We start from the raw sequence: 23,569 nt of genomic DNA, 5'->3' as shown, positions 1-23,569 counted from the left end.
ACAAGAGCTGGCACCTAAATGCAACAGCAAAGAGCAGTAAAACCAACAAACCCAACCTTGATAAATAATCTTATTTCCTAAGAGCAAGTTGAAAGCATTTCTTCCAGACACAGATTAAATAAGCTTGGAATCAGGATTTTTCTTAGCAGTCAATCTCCATTTGAGAGGAGTGAGGCAGTAAAAAGCTTATCTGGCATTTGAGAGTCTACTTTACACGAGGGCCTCAGGTTAAGAACGCTGCATAAAGCAGTGTTGCTGCAGCTTGGCAAGTGCTCTTCATGGCACAATGTAGAATTCCTACAATCCCTGATTCACTGCAATACTCAGAGAGGATGATTTCAAAACATACTTCAGCAGTAATCCATCAGCTTCTGTTTCCCACAAAAGAAATCTCAGAACTGAGCATCAGGGAGAGTCAGGGTACAGTTTGGATCTCCTACACAGAAGCAACAAACTTGTGATGGGAAATGGATTGTGTCTGTTTTATCTAGGCAGCACAGTTGTGTTACTGTAGTTCTCTCCTGTGACAGAAGATAGAGGGAGCAGAACTACTGACCCATTTTTCAGGGAGAATGAATGCTCCAGAATCCTGGAGTGCTGTTCAAGAGCCTTGCCTACAATCCAACGTTATTCCTGCAAACACCTTGACACTTCTCCTTGCACTCGAATTCCAGCTTCTCAGAACACAGCTCGAGGTAGGAAGTCCTTACACAAACAATCCCACTTTTCAAAGGCTGCTGCCAATGCTCCAGAGAGAAGTGACAAGGAACTCCATACACACACGCATTTTTATTTTAATAAATAGAGTTTACAAGCTCAGGCTTTTTTTTTTTTCCCTTAAATCACATATACAGAACAGGAAATGCCTGACCAAGTAACATGAATTGAACTACTAGCCCTGGGAAGGGATACATGCCCTCTATAACACTGAAGACCATAACTGAAAGGGGATTTGCCATCAGCAGCAGAGTAATTTACTTCACAGATCAGACAACTCGAGAGAGACGTGGCCAAAGCAAAGAGAGTGACCCTAAATGAACCACTTGTCTTTATAGAGTCACAACAGTGTGAGGAAAGCCAAGAGCCCCAGTGCCTCCATTTTCTAGTGCCACTTCTGGATGAATATGTATGTCTTCACATCCTTTGAGCAATGCATTCTAACCACAAGTAGAAAGGCTAAGCACAGCAGGTATGCAAAATTATTCGATTGAAGAACAGATACTGGATGACACAGTAATGTTAAATTTCAAGATTTTAAATTAGCAGATGCTTTTGCATCCCCTTCAGTATGGCAGTGGAACAGATCCCACCTTCTCTCATAGAGGTTTAGTCCAAAAACTTCCTGTTGGCATTAGCACCAAAGAGAGCCACTCTGATTTCTGGCATCATCTGCAGAGAAAGAGCACATCAGTTATGTGAGATGGGCAATGAAACTGCTTTGTGTTCCTCCTGCAGGCACTCTGGGGTGGTTAGGTTGGCTTCAAAATTAACAAGTCAGTTCATCTGAAGTCTTTTTCTGATCACACATTGCCTGCTACTCCATAAACTGAAAGCACTGCCTGTACTGCAGCATAAGAAAGAGATGCCAGAGCTAGGGGTGTAATAGGTCTCAGCCAAAGTTTGCACTCAAGCTAGCTTCAGTAATTCAGGTTAGCCTCAGCATTTCAGCATCCTGACTGCAGTGCAGCCATAACCAAGGCTTTCAGTATCATAATTTACAGTTTTATGTTTAAGCTGAATTCAAAAGGAATCATTCTGGGGAAAGCCATTCTTGGCTGCACAAAGAATAGGCAATTTGCTTCTTTCCATTCAAAAATAACTTCCTACTTGTCATTCCCAATAAAATCTGATGCCATGCACTATTGTGACGCTTTGGAAACACAAGGATTTCACTACAAAAACAAACTAGTTAATTGTATTTTGTTTACCTAGGTTGTTGGAGAAACTCACCTGCTGGGCTACGAGGTCCAGTCGGCTTTCCAGGGTATTGGAAACTTTAATTTTACCATCACTGTTGTAGATTTCAACACCTCCAGCACTAAAGATGGACAACAAAAAAAAGAAATAATTAGTGAAATCCACGGGTCAGAGTCAGAACGTGGCAAACATATCCCAGATCAGCATTTCTAAGCAAGTCAGGTAGATGGCCAGAATTTCTCTTTTCTAAAAAGCAACCTTTTTGATCATGTCTTAATAGAAACCAGCACAAAGAGATCCAGTGAAGCAGCAGTGCAAAGCATCTTTGGAGTTACCAGAGACCACAGCTATGTGCAAAGCTATCCTCATTAGCATGTTTTAAATGGAAATGGAGCTATGCAATTTGTTCCTTCAAAACAGCTTCAGACTCTGTGTTATTAACACAGCTGTCACATTGTGGAAAGCGAGGAAAAGAGCTACAAGTATTGTTTGTTGGGCTGTACAGAAAGGTGAGAGACACACAGCTTTGTCTGTGGTACCTCTGTGACACCACGTGGAAATGGAGCCTTGCAGGCAGCACAGACACAAACACCATCAAGTGATTATCCGGCAGCACCTTAAGACTCAGTTTGCTTCACCTTGAGACAGAAAGCATGGCTACATCCACATTCTCTCTCCCTAAAAGACCAGGGGTTCAGTTCCTATGCACAGTTATTCCCTACTCCAGTACTGTCAATCAGGCTGGAGACTGCACAAAACTTGTCCTCACGTTTCTGATGGACACAGTGCTTCTCTGGAGAAAACTGCAGAGTCTGTCTGATAAACTCAAAGAAGTGCCAGTTCCACAAGAACAGCACTTTGAGGACATTCCATACTCAATTTTCTGACGCTAATGTGAGCTGTGGCATGAAAAGTTGCATTAAGTTAGTGCAGTTAGTGCCCTGTACAAAACAATCCCATTTTTCCTTACATATCTTCTGGCAGGAAGCTGTCTTGGTCGATGTGAACGTCCACATCCCTTTTTATGGCATTTTTGTAGATGGGAATGCTCTTCTGTACAGCAGTCTAGGACACAAGACAAACCTCCAGTTAGCACTGACAAATGCTCCTGCAGCACTCAGGTTTGATAACTCAATCACTTGTACTAATAAAATGAAGGGATTGGAGGCTTTTTTTTTTTTTTTAATTAAGCAAATACATTTCATTTTGGGTCTTCAGCCAAACCCAGTTATTATTCTTAATACTGTAGCCATCTCCAAAGTTTCCAAGGTAATATCCAAGCAGAGAAATGATCCCCAACTTTGGAAGCACACTGTAGCTGCAACAGAAGTGCAGTAAGCAGAGCTTGTTTTCATATCACACAGAGAGGGGGATCTGAGCAGCAAATGTCTGCTCAAGTCAGGTCTCAGCCTCTGTGCGCAGGGCACTGTCAAAATATTCCAGGTGTCTTACCTTCACCATGGGGAGATCCTGCTTCCTGCACCGAACAACTAATTTGGGCTCAAGCAGCTGGTAGAATCCCTGCAAGAAGTAACCATTTCAGTTTCAGGGAGTCAACATTTTCTTCATCAGAATTACTTAACCCCAAGGAAGCAAGGAAGCTGGTCGATTTGAAACCCAAGCCCCAGCATTATCGGCCTCATTTATTTAGATCTTTGCTCACAAATTCACCTCACGCCGACATTCTGAGAGGACAGCGCCAATATCTGGGGAAGAGCCCAAATATGGATGATGTTTTTGGAACTCAAGTGCAACTAAACACGTGGAATCTCAGGATTGTGTTGGCCAGTTCATGTTCATGCACACTTAAGGATCACTGCTGTCTAAGCAGAACGTGCAACCAAGCTCTCGAAGACATGCAGCAGTTTCAGACGCCTGTTGTAATAACTCCTGCCTTGCAGTTCCTGTGCTAATGCCTGAGGCTAGAACAGAATAAAATGTCTGGTTCCAGTTTGAAGGGACCTACAGTGATCACCTGGTGCAGCCGTGAGCACAGATCCCTCACTGGATCTGTTACGAGCCAAGCCAGGTGTGGCCAATATGCACGAACAAGAAAGGTTTGTTTGGTGTACTGCAACACCAGACCTGAGTGTGACAAAGAAACAACACCCAGCTGGAGGCACAGCCTGGCAGGAGACACTGCCGAGCAAACTCTGCCACCCAAGTGTGACAACAGGACCGGTCTGTGCCAGAGGGAGGCACCAGAGCTCACAGGACTGACCTCCCCAGCGCTCACTGGGCTTTCAGCCACTCATTTCTGAGGCTTGAGGATGTTCTTCCAGGCAAGCAAAGCCCTGGTTCCTGCTTTCTGCGCCTGCTTCTGTCACAGGCACATTCCACACTACAGTAAATGTGTCAAAGCTTATAAAGTGTCAAATGCTGAGAAGGTTTTCAAAGTGGGTATTGACTGACTTGATTTGGAGAAACGGCCTCTGACAAAGGTGCATTGGATCCAGCTGATCACTACAGGAGCTTAATGTGTGCACCCTAAAATCTGTGTGTGCACATCTGCAATTATTCTTACAATGCTGGTATACCAGGTGCTACCCCTCAAAATAAGCCACAGCCTCTTCTGTTCAGAATCCAGCTCTCAAAGATACTTAAGTGATGTTTAAAACTCAAAAATCACCCAGCAGCATTTGATCCCGACTCCAATACAACTGTAACTTTCAGAGGGCTATTTCTTGTGGGGAGACAGAGATGGTGCTGAAGGCAATCTTGCCTCCAATATATTGCAGGTGTATTAATTACCACAGAGTGGGAACAGCCTTGCCCTCCCAGCCATGGGTGTGATAAAGAGTGAGGGAGCTGGGAGGGAGTTTAGCTGGGGTCTGCTGGCTGTGCTGAGAGGAGGAAGGGACAGGAGATTGTGAGAGGGATAGAAAAGGTAAGATGTTGTACAAGGGACAGATAGGGTGAGGTGGCTGTGCTGGGGACAGGAAGGAGCCAGCTGGAACTGCAGAAGAAAGGGAGAAGGAGGGAAAGAGCCAGAGCTGTGTGGAGCTGCCCATGGGAGGCTACAGAGAAAAGGTAAGAAAGACTTTTAGATAACAAGGTGCTGATGCTTGAAGCCTTCTGAAGTTTTACCAAAGAACTCTGAGTACTGTGGCTGTCTCTGCAATGAGAATTTCTGACAAAAGGAACTTAGGGGGCTAGGGCAGCAATGATCCATTTTTTACAATTGAAATACTTACCTGTAGAACTAGTCCATCCAGCAGTGTCTGGTACCTGGCAGTATCCTTCACCACCTTGGCAAGTCTCTGCTTGGCCTCATTCAGCAAATCCTACATTCAGAAGAAATCAGATCAGCAGAGCCCATCTGTTTGGCATTTGGTTTCATGCCTACCAACTTTCTGTACTTCCATTACAGCTCTCACACCCTGCCAACACGTAAATGTACACTCCAGCTGGTGTTCATCCAAGCTAGACCTGCATCTCTGTGCATGGCACACTCTCCCTGCCCAACACTTCCCTTCCTCCTGCCCTGGGCTGACCTCATTAGAACCTGACAATAATTCCTCTTCTGTGAAAAAGGGAGAGCTCAGGAGTAAAACGATGAGACTTAGAATGGTAACTTAGATAAACTAAATATGTAATGAGTAATTGCTTAGTGTAAAATCATACAGTTGTCCAAATAATTTTTTTCAGTGTTATGGCTGAGAAAAGAAATCTGATCTATTTTTCCATCAAATAATATCCAGGTTAGGTATTCTTTAATTGTAAGTAAATGCATGTCAAAATTTACAAGAGAGAGCTCATTTGAAGTAGCTCTCTTAATTATCTTTACTCAGCAAATCAGTATTGGATGGGACTGAATTTTTAAGAAATTCATAGAGTCAACTCAAAGCTCCTAAAACTGAACCATCAGAAATGCTTCAGGTAAAGAAACTCTGTGATTTGGTATGCACCCTTTTTTCCTCTCCTACCTCGTGGTGTTTAGAAAAAGAGTGCACAGTAACACAATCAGGATGAGGCTATAAAACTATCACAATTTACTGTCATGGTCAAACCTAGTTATTCTGTCCTCCCTAGAGTAACACTGCATTTCTGCAACTGCTCATCTCTCTTCATGGAAGAAGCCAAAGATCTGATAAGGGAAGAAAGAGTGAGCAGCATGTGACTTTAAATGTCTTAAAATGAGGAAGAGTGTCTAGAATTACTCAGAAGCATGAGGTTGAGTCAGCAGATAAACAAGGAAGAGATTGCCCAGCAGAGACTACCACAACAGAGTTAGCCCTTGAGCAATCCACCTTCTTCCTCTCTGGGAATACAATCTAAAGTTTGAATCTCGTTTAAAAGAGTCAAACTGGTGATTTTCTTCTGCTAACTCCTCTTTTTCATGGGAGCATCAACCTGAACGTTTATCCCATCTTTTATTTTTTGACTTCCACGGGCCTCTCTGGCTTTTCCAACAGCTCAACAGCCCCATCTAGCAGCACAAGGAACACCCAAACTATCTCTGGGGGAGCACAGCAAACCTGGTCAGTGCTCAGCGAGCAGAATGGGGACACGCTGCCCCCGGTGAGAGGGAAATGCAGGAAACACAAACGAGCCCGAAGGTGGCCTGCTCTGAGCAAGGACTGGTCACCTACCAGAGCAAGGAGCAGAACTTTTCGTGTACTATGGGCCACTGAAGGACACAAACAATCCCAGTTAGCCGTGTTTTAAGCCTCTTTGCTTATGCTGTGCTGGGTTTTTCACATAAACCTTGCTTCAGGGAAACGGAATTTCGAAGCTCTACCAATTGTGTGAGAGTTGCTGCTGTTTAAAGAAACGAGCTACTATGCAAGTGACAGATAAAACACTACACAACGTACTTCCCTAAAACAGCAGGTAATGGAAACTGTGAAAACAAGGAGATTAGCAAAGCTGGGCTAAATCCTCAGGGCCTTTTGAGAGCAGCTTGGAAAGCCATTTTTGTACGTTGAAGCAAACGTCACTCAGTCAAAAATCATATTTTCTTTATAGAATGGTTTCATTTCCTAACATATGGTAGAAGCAGAGACTGTGTGTACTTCAGAGATACTCACTGCAATAAGGTCATCCCTTGCCTTGAGGACCTTCAGCCGTGCTTGATTCATCAGGTTGGACATCTGACTGCAAGTTGCATGATAAAGCTGAATCAATCCATCAGCCTTTGACAGAAGAGCTGTAACATTTAACTGCATGCTTTGCATTTCAAGGTAACAGTTCTACAAGACTTGAAAACAAGGTCTGTTCACCTGCTGGGATCTGTTCCAGGACTTGCACAAAAGATTAAACTGCACAACCCCCTTCTTGGTGAAGATCCGGCCAAGCTAAACATGACATGATCATTTTTCCCAGGGTAGAGTTTTAGACATTAACTACATAAAGAAATGTGAAAGATTCTTTCATCTAAGTTGTACCACTGTAGCTCAGCTTTGATAATTTCTCCCCAGAAACTCACAATTCGAATTAAATGTTGTCTACAATTTGCCTGTTTGCAGGGAAGGGAAGGAGACTTGTATAAAATTAACAACAAAATGCAAGCTCAGGCTCTGAAGTCAGCTGTCTACCCCAAGCAACGTACATTTTCTTTTGCTGTTCAATTTGCTTCTCCTTCTTTTCATAATACTCCATGATTTTCAGCCTCTGTGTCTGAACAAGGCGACCCTTCTCAATGTTGAATTCTTCTTCTGCCTACAGTAAAAATTAAATAACTGAAGTGGAAATTGATTCCTTGGGCTGAAAGAAATAGAACCAAAATGTAACAGAGCACATTCACAGACAGGATAGACTGATACAATTTATGGTTCCATATAAAACCCCTTCACCTCTGTAAGTAATTCTTACACAAGGAGGGTGACAGCACAGCTGTTACTTTTTTTTTGTAATGCTTCACTAGACAGAATGTAAGAACACATGGATAATTCTCCTACTTATACCTGAGAATCCAGTCTCAGGTTCTGAATTCTGTTTGCAGATTTTTGGGAATACCTGCTTTACTACTGATTAAATATTTGTGTAAATCTAAATGTTTAAGGGAGATTGAATATTATCAGCTGAGTCCAGTACCAATGAGGCATTCCACCAGTGGTATAATGCAGACTGTTGGGGCTGAAAGGCACCACTAATCCTTCTTCAGCAAACATCTACACTCTATCACCAGGTTAATATTAAACCCAGTCTCTTGTGGCTTAACCTAAGTGAAGCATTCTGCAAGTAATTCAACTCATGCCTTAAATACTAGTACAGGGGAGGAAGGGGCTCTACTTAATCTACTCAGCTTTCCTGATTGCTTAAAAAAAAGAGGTGAACTTTGATATGAATATATTTATATTCAAGAACCACGAAAATCTTAACCAAAACCAGCTCTGAGTCATTTTCATTAGTCAAAAGCTAAGAAATGCTAACTTTATTTGGTACATTTTTTGCTATGTAATAACTAAACAGAAATCAGCTGTAGCTTACAAAGGTGTTTTAGTTCTCTCTGACTGCAACTTTCAAAGCAGGATGTGGGATGCAGTCTTCCTTTTGCACTTACTGACAGTGAACTTCCATTTTTACCTTTGCATCTATTTCTTCAGCCTTTTCATTGGCTTCCTGCTCTATGAAAGCCATCATGTGCTTGATCTGTAACAAGAGAGAGGGGGAAAAATGTATTTTCTGTATGGACATTGACCAGAGGAAGTAGATGTATATATGTTCTCATTTGTAGATACTCCTTTTCCATTTAGTAATTCATATAATATTGTTTTGCAAGGAAATTTAATTGAGCATACATGCTAAAGAGTCAGTTCATCTTGACATATATTACAAGTAAACTATTTTCCCCAATAATTCTATATAATGCTGTTTCACTAGCATTAGAAGAACGCACATCAGGTATGCAACTACAAAATAAACCCAAACCAAACCAACTAACCCAAAAGTAAATTTGTGTAAGTGTGAGGCTGGGTATTTTTGTTCTTCATTCTTTTTCACCCCTGAGATTATTTAAAAAAAAATACAAACAAACCCAGACTTCAAAAATCCTCACACAGCAAAATGAGTCTGTTTGTTATGACATTTACATGAAACATAAAGATTAACGTAGATGGCATCTGAATGAACCTTGGCCTTCCACAGGTGAACAGTGGAGCAAAGCAAAGTGCTGCTGACCGCTGTGGTCAGATTTGTACAGCCAGGAGTTCCTCTGAACACCTGTTCAGTTCTGAAAAGCTGTAGTAAATTCTGTAAAGATTTATAAAGGTGAGTTTGGAGGGGCTGGGGAAGGAGACAGCAGCAGCAGCAACGCTCCGTCACCCAGACCACATCAAGAACGTCACGTGCTGCTTCAGAGGCCCACATGAATCAGTAAGTTCAACTTGAAAAACGTTTCTGAAGCCACCTCAAAGCTCTGCAAAGCCCAGGTCCAGCAGCTTAAAGATCAGGAAAGCAATCCAGACCAAGTTCTGTTCATCTGTCACTACTGACTTTTTCTTTGTGCTTAGTGATGAGACACATTTGGCAGAAAATCCAGTCTGCATAAACTCACACAAAAGGCTCTATTTAGAGAATCTCGTGTTAAAATTAAATGTTTTAGAGATTAGAAAGGTGCCAAGGTGAAAACTGAGCCAATGTGCAGAACAGCACTATGCCCATAGAGATGAAAAACAGAAGTGAAGGGACAAAGTGGAAGATTTTAAACACATGTTAACACAGTGGAAGAAGTGAATAGTACCATCTACATCCTCAAAATCAATTCAGCAGGTTTTCTTTTAATTTGTGTCTGCAAAGACTCTCAAGTGCTTGTCTACCTACAGCATCAGGTTCCTAGCCTGCATTTCAGAAAGGACAAAAGGGGCATTTAAAATAAGGATGTTATTTTGCTGAGTAGCCTATTGTTGAAGAAGACTGAGAACCGAGCAGCAGCAGCCTTTATGTTACTGGGCCACTTCCTCCAGCGTAGTCTGGTTTCTGAATTTTGGAAAAGCACTTTTAACAGTTCTGAGCATCCAGGAAACATCCTCTGGATAAAGGAAAGGAATGAGATGGAAGCAAGCTGATATGGAATCCACTTCTCCTAGACTGGTAAGACTGAACACTGTTACTTCCTTCAAAAGCTGCTGAAATCCCCTTTTGCTTTTTATAGAAATTAAGAGAGATCCAAAGTGAGATTTCACATCTATAAACAGGATTAGTTTTAATAACAGTGACAAAAATGTATTTAGAAATGAGAGACTTGTTTTAAAGCAAGGGAAGTTCTAGATGTTAGATGGGCTTCAGAAGTGACCAGAGGGAACAATGAGTTAAACACCTTTGACAGAATGAAAAAGCAAATCTGTCAGTGGGAAAAAGTCTCAATCAGAGATGATTTTCAAGGTGACAATCACTGGAAGTGTGGTGGCAGGGAGTTAAGTGGACCAGCTGGCAAGTTGATGGCAGATTCATCCACAGGCAGGATTGTCAACCATCAGCACTCTCCTTTCCAGTGAGCAGGATCACCCTGGGCCCAGGAGCGTAAAGCACTGACAGGAATGCTGCAGATGTGAAATGCTGTTAGTATTAAGTGTTTAATACATCACCAGAGCCTGAACTAACCTCTGAGGTTCAGATCCATTCTGGCTGAGCAAGACCACCCTAATGTCAGCTTTATTTTTATTATCTTCCTGGAGGAGGCAGGAAAAAAAGCACCGAGCTTTGCAGATTAAAAAGAATGCAACGTAATGTTACAATTCTCCTTCTGGAGAAAGGCAACCTACCAATTTAACTTTCATTGTGATGCTTCCTTGCCAAGAGACTATGTTTACTGAATGAGAAAGTGAGACACAAGTACTTGTGATGCAGAGGACAAAGGGAACTTGTCTGATCCACTCATCGCCTGCAAGAAACCACCCAGACCAGCGCTGACTGGATCCCCACAGCCTTTAACACCACACACCATCTCCAACCCAGCTGAAAGCAGCTTTTTTAGCTGAGGGCAGTGTTTACTGTCAACAGGGACAGCGTGTCCTGCCTCTGGAGGAGTGTCCACAGCCAGACCTCAGGGCTGGAAGTTTCCACTGCAAGCCAAGCCCAGGCTGCCCCACTCTGCTTAGGATGTAGACCTGAAAAGGGCATTTAGGAACGCTGAGCAGCCCATCCAAGTGCTAAGGGACAGCTTAACTGCAGGTAACACAGCTACGGGCAAAAAAGACGGGAAATCCTTAAGGAATCAGAGAATCATTAAGGTTGGAAGAGACCTTCGGGATCACCCAGTCCAATGCAGAACTACCACTGTAACCTTTAAACACTAAACCCCTTCAGATCCAGACACCTCCTAAATGCCTCCACGGATGGTGACTCCATCATCTCCCTGGGCAACGTGACCACCCTAAGAGTGAATTTTTTATTCTGATATCTGCTGTGAATCTCCCCTGTCTCAGCTTAAGGCCACTTTCTCTGCTTCTCCCACTGCAGGCACGGCAGAAGAGACCGGCCCTCACCTCTAAACATCTGCCACAGCAGCATGTAGAAAAACAGCACTCGTCCTAGGCTGTGCATTCACCTGCCTTGGGATGCAATTAAACCCTGCGGACAGCACACAGCCTGCCCACGAACCCTCTCCTTATAATCTGCCGCAACACGTCACCAAAATGCTCCAAGGAAGTTCCCCCTGGGGCCCATCCACCCCGGCAGGGGAAAAAATCGCTTTGCCGGGAGACTCCTCTTTCCAAGGCAGCATCCTTGCCCTCCGCCGATGTTCCTTTCGCAGGGGAGCGGCGCGGCAGAGCAGCAGCCCCGGGCCGCAGCGCTTCACCGCGGGCCCCGGCGCGGTCAGTCCGGTTCGCCACGGCCCTTCGCGGGCTCCGCTCGGGCCCTACCTGCTTCTGCACGTCGGCATCGCTGAGCGCCATGGCGGCGGCGGTGACAGTGACGGTGACAGCGACGGCGACAGCGGTGGTGACAGCGGCAGCCGCAGGCCCCAGGAGACGCGCCCGGTGCCGTCGGTGGCCGCGAGCGGAATCAGATCCGGTTCGTGTCACCGCCGGGGCGGGGCCGGCACACGCCCCACCCACCGCGCGGCCGGACCTATGGGAAAGCTGCGAGTGTGTGACGTCACGCCGCCATATATGGCGAGGCGAGCGTGCGTCACTGTCACACGTTCACGGGAACTGCGGCTGGCGCGAAGGGACCTCGCGTGTAAGGCCCTCAGGTGGCTTTGTGTTGGCAGTGCCCTGCGCTGCCCGTGGCGGGACAAGCCGAGGGACGCAGGGAGCAGCCGGACAAGGGGAGCGGAAGGGCGGCCTTGAAGGAGTTCTGCTGCTTCCGCCGTTCTTTATGGCAAAATTTAGGCAGAATTCATGGTCTGTAATACTAATTGCTTGTTCTAATCGGCAAGAGGCTTCTGTTTTCATTTTGTAGGAACATTTAGTGGAAAAAAGAGGACCATTCCAAATCAGCGTCAAATGCGGTATTTGTTGCATCCATGCCATTTCCTTAATTTTTTTTTTTCCCTTGTGAAAAACCGTATTATAAAACTATGCGTGTAACTCTGATGTCTTTTCATATTGCCGTCATAATGCTGGGAATCAGCTTGTACTTTGGGTCTGGAGAACGCTTTACTATTACCTCAGGCACCATCTAAATACTAATTTAAACCAAATTTTAATAAAGAAGAAATAATATATAATATTAAATGGTAAGGATGTTTATTATTATAAAATAAGCATTACTAAATAAAACAGCAAGTACGGCTGGAATTGTATCCAGACTCTTTTTTTTCCGTGTGCCCCTTGCCTTGCGCGGAGGGGGTGGGGGATCGGTTTGGGACTCTGACTCGCCTAACCCACGCCTGTAGCCGCGTGACCTGGAGGTCAGAGCCGCGGAAAGGGAACTGCCGAGGGCTCTTTTCCCCCGGAACGCTTGCGGAGCACGGGATAGTTTGGCAGACACCCTCCCGGCCCGGTTTTCTCCCGGTGACCGCGTCCCTGCGCCCACCGGGGGCGCCTCCCGCCCCGCCCCGGGCCGTCACGTGACGCGGGGCGGAGCCCCGCCCCGCCCCCGGCGCGAGCCGTGACGCGCGGCACGCGCCGCGCCCCGCGCGCTCCTGCCCCCGCCCCCTCCATCATGGCGGCGGCGGCGGCAAATTAGGGCAGAGCCCGCGCACCGGCCGAGCGCGCGAGCGCGCGCGCGCCCCCGCCCCCCCCCCGCCCCCTCCCCACACACCGCCCCCGGTAGGAGCGACCCGGGAGCTGCGGCCGCTCCTCCGCCTCCACCGCCTGCAGTCCCTCCCCGCGGCGCCCGCAGGTGAGGAACGGGCGTGGGAGCGGGCGGGCTGGCTGCCTATGGATTTCTTTGCCTACGTGTCTGTCTGTCTGTATTCAGTTATTGATTTCGGGGTGGCGGGGGAGCGGCTACCGGCGGCTCCGCGCGCTCCCGCCCCCCCCCCGGCGCGCGCTCCCGACGTCCGTGAGGGGTGGGGGGGGGGGGGTGTGAGAGCCGGGCGCGCGCGGTTCGGCGGGGGCGCGGCGGGGGCAGGCGCGCCCCCTGGCGGCCGGTGCCGCTCCCGGCCCCGCCGCGGCCGAAGGACGCGCGGACCCCGCTCCGCCCGGGACACCCCCGGGACACCCCCGGGACACCCCCGCAGCCGGCGGGCAGGGCTGGCGGCTCCCCCGCTGCAGGGCCCGCGGCAGCACGCAGGCTGCCAGTCCCGCACGGCCCCGCCGGTGACTCATCCCGACGCCGTGCCCGCCCGCCCGGGTATAAATATCTCATTCATCGCCGTAGTAACTGAGGGGTTCACGCTGCGCTCCCGCCGGCGGCTGCGGCGCCGCTGAAACATGGAACGGCTTTTTGCGGATTCGCGAACCCGAATGGGCGCGTTAAGACAGAAAAGTGAATGAAAGCTCATTAATAAAAGCCGCGTTTCTCATAGTTTAATGTTGTTGGATGGCTTGAAGCTGCAAAGGGTTGAGGATCTTTTTAGTGGATAACGCATGCAGCTTCTGTTTTTCTTCCTAGAAGAGATATCACGCCGTTTGCCTAGAATGCTCACTTAATTGCATTTCTGTCAAAGGTCAGCCACAGCCGCTGTCCAGATAAAGAGCAAGTATGTTTCCCAGTATTTCTCTCCATTAAGTGCCACCAGAGGATCAGTAGTGGCTGCGGTATTGTTTCGTTTCCAGTAGGAACTGACATGTTTGAACTGAGTAGTTCTCAGTTTATTATAAACAATGTCTTAGTCATGCCCTCATACACAGTCGGAAAAGTACTCTGGAGAATTTATCTCCCAAGTTGATCACGACTGGGTGCTTTGGATAGTCCTGCCTGTTATGGGAAGCGTTTCCAGAGACAAACTGCTGCGAGCTTTAGCTAGCCCACACATGCTAGTCTCACCCAAAATCCCCACACAAGCCGTCTGGGAAGGCTGTCGGGCGCCTGAACATTTTCCATCTTGTCGATACGGGGTGTGGCTTTGTAGACCTGCACCTCCTTGAAATTCGGTGCGTTTGCTGAAGAGCGCCGTGTAAACCCCAGGCTGTAGACGCAGCTGAGCCGAGAGTGGCAGCCTGTTGCAGAGGCTGATGGCAGGAAGACGACCCAAACCGTGAGCATCTCGGTGTCAGGCGGCCCTGAAGGTGATTTGAGCTGCAGTGCTGCCGTCGTGTTGCCCGTGTGCCTGCCCGTGCCGGGCCCAGCGCTCGCAGGCTGCGGCCGTGTGCGCGTTGCAATAATTCAGCGGCAGCAGGAGGTGTCTGCCGCAGCAGCTCGTGGGGTGGTTGGGTTTGTGGCTGGTAAGTGAGGCCTGATGACCCACGCTCTCGCTGGGGAACGCATCCAGCTCTGGAGTGACTCCCTTTTGGAGTGGAGAGAGCCGTGGTTTGGAAAAAGCTGTGGCAATGCTGGTGATACTGAAATCCGTAGGTGATGTTGAGGCTGTTTTGTTTATAAAACCAGCTGAACTGCTCTGGGCAGTAGAGCAGTGATGTTGCATTTTAGGGCTTTGAATGACGTGCAGTGAACGCATCTTGATGCCCAGTAGGGTTTTACAGATAGGGACTGAACCGCAGCCTGGCCTCATCGCTCGGGATTATATTCGCTGTATTCATTGGTAGGCTTGCGCTGCCCATTATCCAATTTATAACTCTGCCGTGGATTAGGACGTGACAGATGGGGAAATGTCAGTCCTGCTGCAACTCCTGCTCTCAGGTCGCTTGAGCAGCTCAGCCCACATGAAACAAGCGACAGCAGGGCTGGAGGAGGGACAAGCTAAGTAAGCTTCAACAGGTACAGCCTTCCATCCCCCAAGGGTGCAGGCACTGGGAAAGCTGAATGGTTTTGTAGGGAGTCATTGGTGGTAGTGTTGATCTCTGTGGCTTTTTAAGGACAGCATTTCTGCAGTGAGCCTGTTAAAGCAGAAGCAACCCTCTTGCCCTGGCTTTGAGACTTAGGGGAGTCTGTGTAACGCCTTATTTCCTCTGCTCCGTTGCATCTCCTGTACGAGCTTATCCTCTGAAACAATTTCTGGACTCTCTTCCGTTTTGCTTCTTTAGTGGAGAGCTCTCTTTGCTCTGATCTGGTCTCTCAAGCTGTGTGTCCTTTTTCAATCCCGTTCATTCCTGAAAAATGGCCTTTTCTGAGGTATTGACAGTATCTGAGTCAATATTTCTGTGTTTCTCTTTGTAAACAAAACCAGTCATTCGCAATCCAAAATGAGTCATTCAGTTACTCTGCTGTGGGCTTCTCTCAAAGGAGACCAGTGATTCTGAAGTGCACTTCCACTCACAACATTCTTTTATGTGAATTTGAAGATTTCTTCCATTCAAGTTTGTAAGTCTCCCTTCTCATTGTAGTACAAAACTGCCTCTCAAAATACAACCACCAAGGTAATTTTTTTTTTGATCATTCTTTCCCCAGGGAAACATTAGCCACTGTCTAAATAAGCAGTGGTCTGATTGTCTCTCTCTCTCTCTGGTTTTTTCTTCCCCTCCTCCTCTCAGAAATGCTGAGCCAAGCACGCTGTTAATTTCTGTGAATTGGGCCTCCCTGTTGCACTGTGCTGCTTTGGATATCATGCTAGTTTTGATCAACTTTTTCATGTCATTTTCTGCACTGGTTCGGAATTATATTTCGAAGAACAATCTCTGTTACACATTCAGACTTTCTCTTTGGTCCACAGTTTCTGGATGTGTCTGGGCCATCTGTCAGGCTGATTTTTCCAGGAGAGATCAGCTCAGGTTGTCTGGAAGGGCTCCCATTCACTGTGTAGGCACTGCGAGCAGCATTTTGATTTCGAGGCTGTGGATCTCTACTGAACAAACCAGAACTGAAACCTACTGGGGAAGCTTTTCCTTTTGGTGAATGGCACCTTTCACCCTGATGATGTGAATATGTGATGTGATGGTGTGTGGGGATCTGGCCTGAAGAGCAGATCATTGTTAAAGGATCCTAAACTTTTCAGAGCAGTTATTTTTTTCCAGATCCTCTTGCTCTATGAAAATCTCAGTTATGGGAAGAGGCTCAAGGGTAACTGTGTTGTGCAAAAGCTGTGGTTTTTCTCTGCTGTGATTTCTTAGGTTTCTGAAGCAGGATGTGTAGCCTGTGGAGCACTTAGGGATGGAAGAGGCAGCACAGATGAAGTGTTGACTCCAAGTGTATTGTTTCCTTTGTATATAATTCACTGCTTTGGTTCAAGCTGTAGCAAAGACACAACCAAACCTTTCTGGTAAAGGCTTTCAGGCCATGAATTTTCAAATATATGGAGCAAGAGGCAGGGCTGCCATAGTGTGGTCTTCATGAGAGAGCCCTTTTATGTTTTCAGTACTGAGTGAGTTTCAGAAACTAGAGTTTCTAAAGAGAATAGTCAGCCAATTTTACACCAGTTCTTTTCCATTTGCAGCTTTGAGTTTGGTGATAAATTTTTCTTTGCCAAGCTGCCTACTCCCACAGCAGCCATGCCACAGCGCAGGTTCTAGTTCTGTTTATCCTCAGTAGCCAGTGCACAACTGCTGTTAATCTGAATTCCTTCTCAGGGAGGAGGGATTAGAAGTTAGCACAGACATCTTGAATAGCTAGACAGGCAAGTGCTTTTCTTTTGCTTTCTCGGATTGTTATTGTTATTATTCTTTTTAATTTTGAGGCTTCGTTTGCAGATTGTTCTTTGGTTTTGGAACCTGATTCTTTCTTTTAATCCCAAGACATTCCAGTGCAATCCATAACTCTCTTGAGGTGGTGCAGTTTCTCTTCTGTGTACATAGCATTTTGTTCATTATAACTGCTTTAAACTTTAAACTTGATACAAATTTTTCTTCTAAATGTAACTGCAGACTCACATTACTGAATTATCTGTCTCTTTCAGTGCCTGTTCAGTAACTGTTCTGTAGCACAAACTTTCTTATGTGCCTTTCATTTAGACATCCATCCTGGTGGCCAAGAATGGGCTACTGCTTGTTTGGGAATGACTCTCTGAAGTCCTTAAGAACTTGAAGAGTTTGTCAGAAATTCCTGGATGGTATTATTTGATCCATTAAGTTGACAGCATGTTGGAAGTAGTTATCCAGACTTTACCAAACAAAAAGAGCTGAAACATGTTGGTTCATCTCAAACATTTTAACCTGTTGCATGGCTTTTTCCCCACTTCCGTGTTGTTGTTTGAGATTTTGCTTTTTACCATGTTGATTTTAATTTCTCTCTGCCTTAGGTGTTCCTGCAGGTCTTATTTGGATGTTTGAAAAAAGCAACAAAATAATTAGAGTGAAACAGGGAGGACTTCTTTGGCCAGATGTTGCTGTTAGGTGTGGATTTCTGGTTTATGCTTAATAATGTGTGGGTGAGAAATCCAGGACAAACAACCATCTGTTCTTCCAATCCCTACAATGAACGTGGAATTTACTCTGTTGACCATATGTTTTCCATTGCTGTAAGAACAGTAAAATTAATTCGAGGCAATTGTGGTCACTTTTTCTGCATTACAATTTTGGAGCATCACAGCAGCGAATCTGAGAAAGCAGAGAAAATATTCATGGGAGGCTTTGGGAAAGGGAGACTCCTTGGAACCTGTGTTTTTACCACACATTCAGAATCAGTCAAGACATGAACTCGTGTGGGGTTGTGTGTGGTTGAGATGGGAGGTGTTGGGAGGAGGGCACGTGGTGAGGAACTGCTCGTTTGGCTTTTGGAGCGTGAGCGTGCCAGGCAGGAGTGAGAGATGCCACAGCTGGCGGCAGGCAGGGTGCTGCGCCGCGTTTCACCCCGCGTGGTTCTGATTAAAATAAGAATGCATAGGATATCAGGGCAAAAACCTGGATATTGCTTCAGGATTGTTACATAATTCCTGGTTACGCGTGGGTTCGTGACCTGTTGCAGCCTTAAGAACCAACAAACAAAACACTTTGCTCTTCCCTGACAGCCTTCCCGGGCTCCCCCGAGCGCAGCCAACCCGATGGCGTCCGCTACTGCCGTGCCTGTAGGATTTCACTATGAAACCAAATACGTAGTGCTCAGCTACCTGGGCCTTTTAGCACACCAGAAGCCACAGGAGCATCCTCCTCCTCCTCCAACTCAAGGTAATATTTGCATATTCATCTCACATTTACATGTATTTGCAATTAGTTCTTCGGGTGTTTCTGCAGGGATGCAGAGTGTGAGCCTGATGTTCTGTGTCGTGAATCTCTTGGTTTACTCAGTGAAAAATGAATAAATTTCAGTTGAAAGATGAGAGATGCCGGTGGAAATAAAGCTGTTTGTGTGTAGATTACTGTTTTAATTGGAGCTGTGCCAGGGCTGACTGGTGTTTAGGAAGCAAGTAAGTGGTTTTAGTCTTGAGGCTGGGGGGATGGATATATGCTACCTTTGTTGAGCCATCATGAGAATCTCAGCCCATGCTGGCTATTATTTTGGGACACAAGTGGAAGTAAGCAGAGGTGAGCTGGTGTTTACTGGCATAAACTGAGTGGTGTCTTGAGCAACCTCCTGTGCTAAATAGTTTTGCCCTATTACACCGAGGCTGCTGTTGTTGTCACTCAGTGCTGGTGCAGAGATGTGGCCCGTGCTACTTCTGGGTTTTTATTTATATATTTATGGGAAGTCAAGGACTGCACGGAGTCAGATGTTTCTTCCAGGACAGGTTTATGGATAAAGGAGGTTAAATAAAGAAATAGAAGGCAGAATAAAAGAAGTTTGGTAGATTGTGTTTTGCATAAACCTAGGGGTTGGAACTGTTCTTTATTTTGTGGTGGCAAGCACTGAAGCAATGTTGTTTGTCAGGATTGCCTGGGTGACTTGTCACTTCTTAATGACATTTTAGTCACTACTAATTCTGTGAGTCAGAATTTATTCTGATCAAAGGAGGATTAAAAAATTCCCAAACCACAGAGAAGTCTTCAGAATATTTTTTTCTCTTTGGACAATTATTTAAGAATGCAGATGCTGTCATTTACTGAACTTACCTGTCATGAAGTGAGAAATTCCTGAAAAGATTGCATCAAAGTTATGACAGAATTGGTTTTCAGTTTGGCACTAAATCATATAGTTATATTATATATAACTGGTTATATTATATATAATTCATTAATGTTAGTATATTTAATACGTAAAATTAATCTTACTATGTTTAAGGTATGTTTGCTACTTGCACTTTAACTGTATCTGTGGTCCATGGAAGGAGAGGCACCTTAGCTGTTTTGTGAAACCCTTTATTGAAAAATGTGCTTATTTTTGCAATAACATCTCATTCTGAACATCCCACCCATTTATAACTGGGCTGTAGCTGAAAATGTATTGAGTACATATAAAGGTTCAGAGTGTAAGAGTCTGCTGTGTTCTATAAATAGAAGATTTAGAAAGGAAAATGTTAGTCTTAAAGCTTTTTAAGAATAATTGGGCTGTAGTTACTTTTGAAGTATTTGCAAATTGAGGTGAAGCCTTTCAACTGAATCTCATTACTGAAACCTCTAAGCTCCCAATCTGAATGACAGCAGTATATTTAAACTTTCCAAAGAGGAAGCTACAAATGCTTAGTCACTTAAGAAGACTTTAGTTCTCAGATATTGTTTACATGTGTCAGCTTGTGTGGCAGCAGCCTGTAGTTGGATTTGCTACTAAAATACTCCAAAGCATTCCTACTTTACAACTTCTGAAAAGGAAAACTTGCTACATTTTCCCTACACCAGACAGTGACCGCAATGTCTCCTCTCCTGGTCATGTTTCACTTTAATTAGGTCTCTCTTTCAGTGCTTTTGCTGCTTTCTGATAAAAACCTCTGGATTAAATAATTTTGCCTTACTGATAATTTGCCAACTTGTTTCTCACTCGGTTTTGTGATGCTTTGAATGGATTTCAGGCTGTATTGAACTAAGCAAACGCTTCTGCCTCAGGATTTGTCTCATTCTTTCTTAACTCACTTTTCCTGCTGGTGATTTTCTGCTTTCCATGCTTCTGAGAGGTTTCTTTTGTCCTCTAGCTACATTTTAAAAATCCTTTTCCCTACTTTTTCTCACCTTGCTTGTAATTAAGCAGTGTTTGGGCTGCACTCCGGGGCTGTGAGTGGTTGTTTCAGAGTGCTGTGTGAATCTCCATGGACTGCTGAGCACTTTATAGACCCAGTGTGTATCTGTTGTTTGGCACGTGGCTGATTCCTGCTTGCTGTAATCTGCAATCCCCCAGGAGGGGAGCACAGCCCGTAATGGATATTTCCTGCCCTGCCTAATGCACTGCTGGCAGGTCTCTGGGTGGTACAGTCCCAAGTGTGAGCTGAGAAACCTGGTCAGAACAAGGGAGACGGGAAAGCTGGGAACTGGAAATGAACTGTTGTGAGGAATCATGAGAAACCTGGTCAGAACAAGGGAGACAGGAAAGCTGGGAACTGGAAATGAACTGTTGTGAGGAATCATGAGAAACCTGGTCAGAACAAGGGAGATGGGAAAGCTGGGAACTGGAAATGAACTGTTGTTGTGAGGAATCCCATCCTGAGAAACCTGGTCAGAACAAGGGAGACAGGAAAGCTGGGAACTGGAAATAAACTTTTGTGAAGAATCCCATCCTGAGAAACCTGGTCAGAACAAGGGAGATGGGAAAGCTGAGAACTGGAAACGAACTGTTGCTGTCAGGAATCCCATCCTGAGGAGACTTCTGGGTTTGGTTGACAGGCACAGGAGGGGTAACAACAGCACAGCATTGCTTCCTGCTTGTCAGTTCCAAGCACTGTCACCAGCTGTTGATGCAACACTTTGAGTGATCCCAAATTCCTTCCATTGTGGATTTCTGTGGTGCTCCACAATGCTGGTCAGGAGTCTTTCTACTCTGTGGATGAACTCCAGTGATTTGTGAATTGAGAGGATTCCAATAAAAAACGCCTGTCCTTAATCTTGTTCTGCTTTGTTTTGGTTATTGTGCTGACAGACCTTCCGTGGAAGCAATGAAGCAGCAGTTTTGCCTGTTGCCTGTTTCCAGTTGCAGAACCCCCCTGTACTTTGTGTTTCATTCATGTGAGGCCTTGACTGTTACCTTGACACGCAGAGCAATCACACGAGACAAGAGATTTTCGCAGAACGGAGACTTCTCTGATCCAGCTCAAGCTGAGTCAGGGCAGAGAGAGCCTCCTTGTTTATTTCTTACTTTTTATACATTTGTGGGTCTGGCCGAAGATTGGCTTCTGGGGTTTTTCACCCTTCAGCCAAGTGGCTAGACCAACTGTCAGTTACAATTGTTATCAGGTTAGAAATATGCAAACAAAGGACAGAGAATGAAAAACAAAGGATTTGTTTATGTTACATCTGTGAGAAAAAGGTAGAAACTGCTCCTGTTATTGTGCAGTAGCTAAAAGGTCTGACTCCATTTTATGAAAATTCAAAAGGCTTTAAAGAACTCAGAAAACCCAGGGTTACACTTGACTCTGCTTTGCAGTACTTTCCCTTCATTTATTTTTCTTAGGTCCAAACAGGACTGTACTCCTGGTAGGTTTCCTGAATGATACTCAGTGCGATGGGGGGTATCCAGGAAGATGAGTTGTAGTTTGTCCTGGTGGTGCTGATCTCCTTGTCTGCCTGAGCGGGAGAGTGAGGGACTCCTCTAGAGGGCAGTTCAGCGCAGGATCCCAATTCCAGCCACCTTGTGTCACCCTCTGGAGGACCTTGGGATCTGCAGGACATGGGAGATGAGGAAAAAAGGCACACTGGGTGTTGTCAGGATTTCTGTATTTCCCTTGAGTCTCTTTCGATGGCAGTCTCTCAGATTTCAGTGACGTTTCAACGCTCCAGTTAAACTAGAAAGCGTATCTGGTGGGTCAAAAACACCCAGCCAAAAAAGATCCTTCCCAACAGGAGTGGTGCTATTTTATCTCTGCCAGAACTGCTAGGAGAGATTGAATGCTTTTGTTTGTTCTCCTCCCTCCCCTCCTACCATCATCTGCCTCTGTTCTCTTGCATTTTGTACTAGGTTTTTCCTGGTGTACGTCTTTCTGTTTCAAAAACTGAGACACAAATAAAACTTTAAGAAAGGTTGATCAGTTTCCAGTTAAAACCTCTCTTTTTTTTTGCAGGCCTAATGTGCTTTGCAAGACTGATGGGTTTTGGAGGGTTTTTATTCAGTGAATAGAAAATTCAGAGAAATTACACAGAAAATTACATTGCTGTGTTTCCTTTTGGGTCTCTTGGTTGGTCTTGGTTTTGTTACAAGAAGGATAGTTTCAATTGCAAGCACTGAAATCACTTCTGGCTTCAAGCAAATAAGGCTGATCTAAATCAAGGCCTGATGAGCACTTGGAAATTTTTATTTTGCTGTCTTCTTTTCAGCACAGGGACTGAAGAGAGAGCCATCCACAGTATTCCAGACTCTTGAAAAAGCAGACAGTTTTACTGGACAAGCCAATCTTTTAACATTATAGCTCTACAGTGTTCTGTAATGGATTTCAGTGTCTCCAGGTAAATCCAGCCAGTGCTTTGAGAGATTTTTCTTATTAGTTTTGCCAGAATAGTGGTTCTGCATAACAGTCACTGCAGTTTATTTAAAGCAAAATCCATTAGCAGTAAATTCTGTTACTTTTTGGTAGGTTTTCAGGTAGGTGAACAAATCAGATAAATTGATAAAACACACAGAGTAACATCACCCGTGTAAGTTGATGTGGTTTGAGGCCACAGATGAGTACACATATTAAAAATGTGGGAGCTCTCAGTTGTCTGTTCATTAGATTGTGGAGAGATGCTTTGTATTTTTTCAGAACACTTACCATACCTGTAAGTACTGGTTCAGACACAGAAAATTATTATAAATTATACAACATCTCTACACTTTTCCCCCTGAAGTCACTGTCATTGCAGAAGCTTCCACTCTGCTGCAGTTGTTAGTACTATTAACTTTTCAAGTGAGTCAGAGGACTTCGGTTTTGTGATTCATAGTGTTTGTATTATAAATGTTTCTTTGTATTTTATCAAGGAGTGACTTTTAATGAGTTTCTCTTTTTTAATCTACTTCCCCATTGCTTGACACCATCTCATGAGCTTGTGGCTATGAGAAACACTGAGGAGAAGTAGTTTTTCTGTGTTTTCCTTGAAAGGGTGAAAAATTTTAAATAATCCCTTAGTTTACAGAGCATCTGAAAGATTTATAGTCAGTGCCATTACGGCATGGTGACACAGATTAGTCAAGAGGTGAGCGAGGTTTTGACAGTTTTACAGTTTTCCTGAGGTGCATGCTACCACAGTGCTTTAATCCAATTATCCTGCACGATGTC

The 23,569-nt window shown here is 45.1% G+C and overlaps 3 protein-coding genes across 10 annotated transcripts in view; 2 read left to right on the top strand and 1 right to left on the bottom strand.

The window, feature by feature from the left end:
• Positions 1–770: 770 nt before the first annotated feature.
• Positions 771–11,857, bottom strand: ATP6V1E1 (ATPase H+ transporting V1 subunit E1). The gene is made up of 9 exons (XM_040062011.2): positions 11,724–11,857; positions 8,446–8,511; positions 7,469–7,578; positions 6,948–7,014; positions 5,112–5,201; positions 3,370–3,438; positions 2,888–2,982; positions 1,951–2,038; positions 771–1,389 (listed from the first exon to the last, which is right to left on the bottom strand). The coding sequence occupies exons 1-9, from the start codon at positions 11,754–11,756 to the stop codon at positions 1,327–1,329; spliced, it is 681 nt and encodes a 226-aa protein (XP_039917945.1). The 5' UTR covers positions 11,757–11,857; the 3' UTR covers positions 771–1,326.
• On the top strand, positions 4,690–12,602 carry LOC120751725 (uncharacterized). Of its 7 annotated transcripts, none has more exons than XR_005700520.1 (3): positions 4,694–4,947; positions 5,950–9,951; positions 11,320–12,602. XR_005700520.1 is itself a non-coding variant. In XM_040062010.2 (2 exons), exon 2 carries the CDS (start codon positions 11,418–11,420, stop codon positions 12,150–12,152), a length of 735 nt encoding a protein of 244 aa, XP_039917944.1. In that variant the 5' UTR covers positions 4,696–4,947; positions 11,320–11,417; the 3' UTR covers positions 12,153–12,602. The 7 variants fall into 7 exon arrangements, 1 of the variants encoding a protein (XP_039917944.1); XR_005700519.1 differs by having other exon boundaries at positions 5,950–11,031; XR_005700523.2 differs by having other exon boundaries at positions 4,721–4,947; positions 5,950–6,750.
• Positions 12,603–13,059: 457 nt separating this feature from the next.
• BCL2L13 (BCL2 like 13) overlaps positions 13,060–23,569 on the top strand; it is a 37,792-nt gene continuing 27,282 nt past the window's right edge. Inside the window, exons 1-2 of one of the 2 annotated variants that reach the window (XM_040062008.2) lie at positions 13,060–13,149; positions 18,251–18,407. In XM_040062008.2, coding sequence (XP_039917942.1) covers positions 18,284–18,407 — 124 coding nt within the window. In that variant the 5' untranslated portion in view covers positions 13,060–13,149; positions 18,251–18,283. Of the gene's footprint in view, positions 13,150–18,250; positions 18,408–22,633; positions 22,761–23,569 lie in introns of those variants that run through there. The other variant, XM_040062009.2, reaches the window with a different exon arrangement.

Source organism: Hirundo rustica, chromosome 4 (assembly GCF_015227805.2).
Source record: "Hirundo rustica isolate bHirRus1 chromosome 4, bHirRus1.pri.v3, whole genome shotgun sequence".
Lineage (NCBI taxonomy): Eukaryota > Metazoa > Chordata > Aves > Passeriformes > Hirundinidae > Hirundo > Hirundo rustica.
Note: the sequence above shows the minus strand (reverse complement) of the source record. Positions and strands in the feature narration are given on the sequence as shown.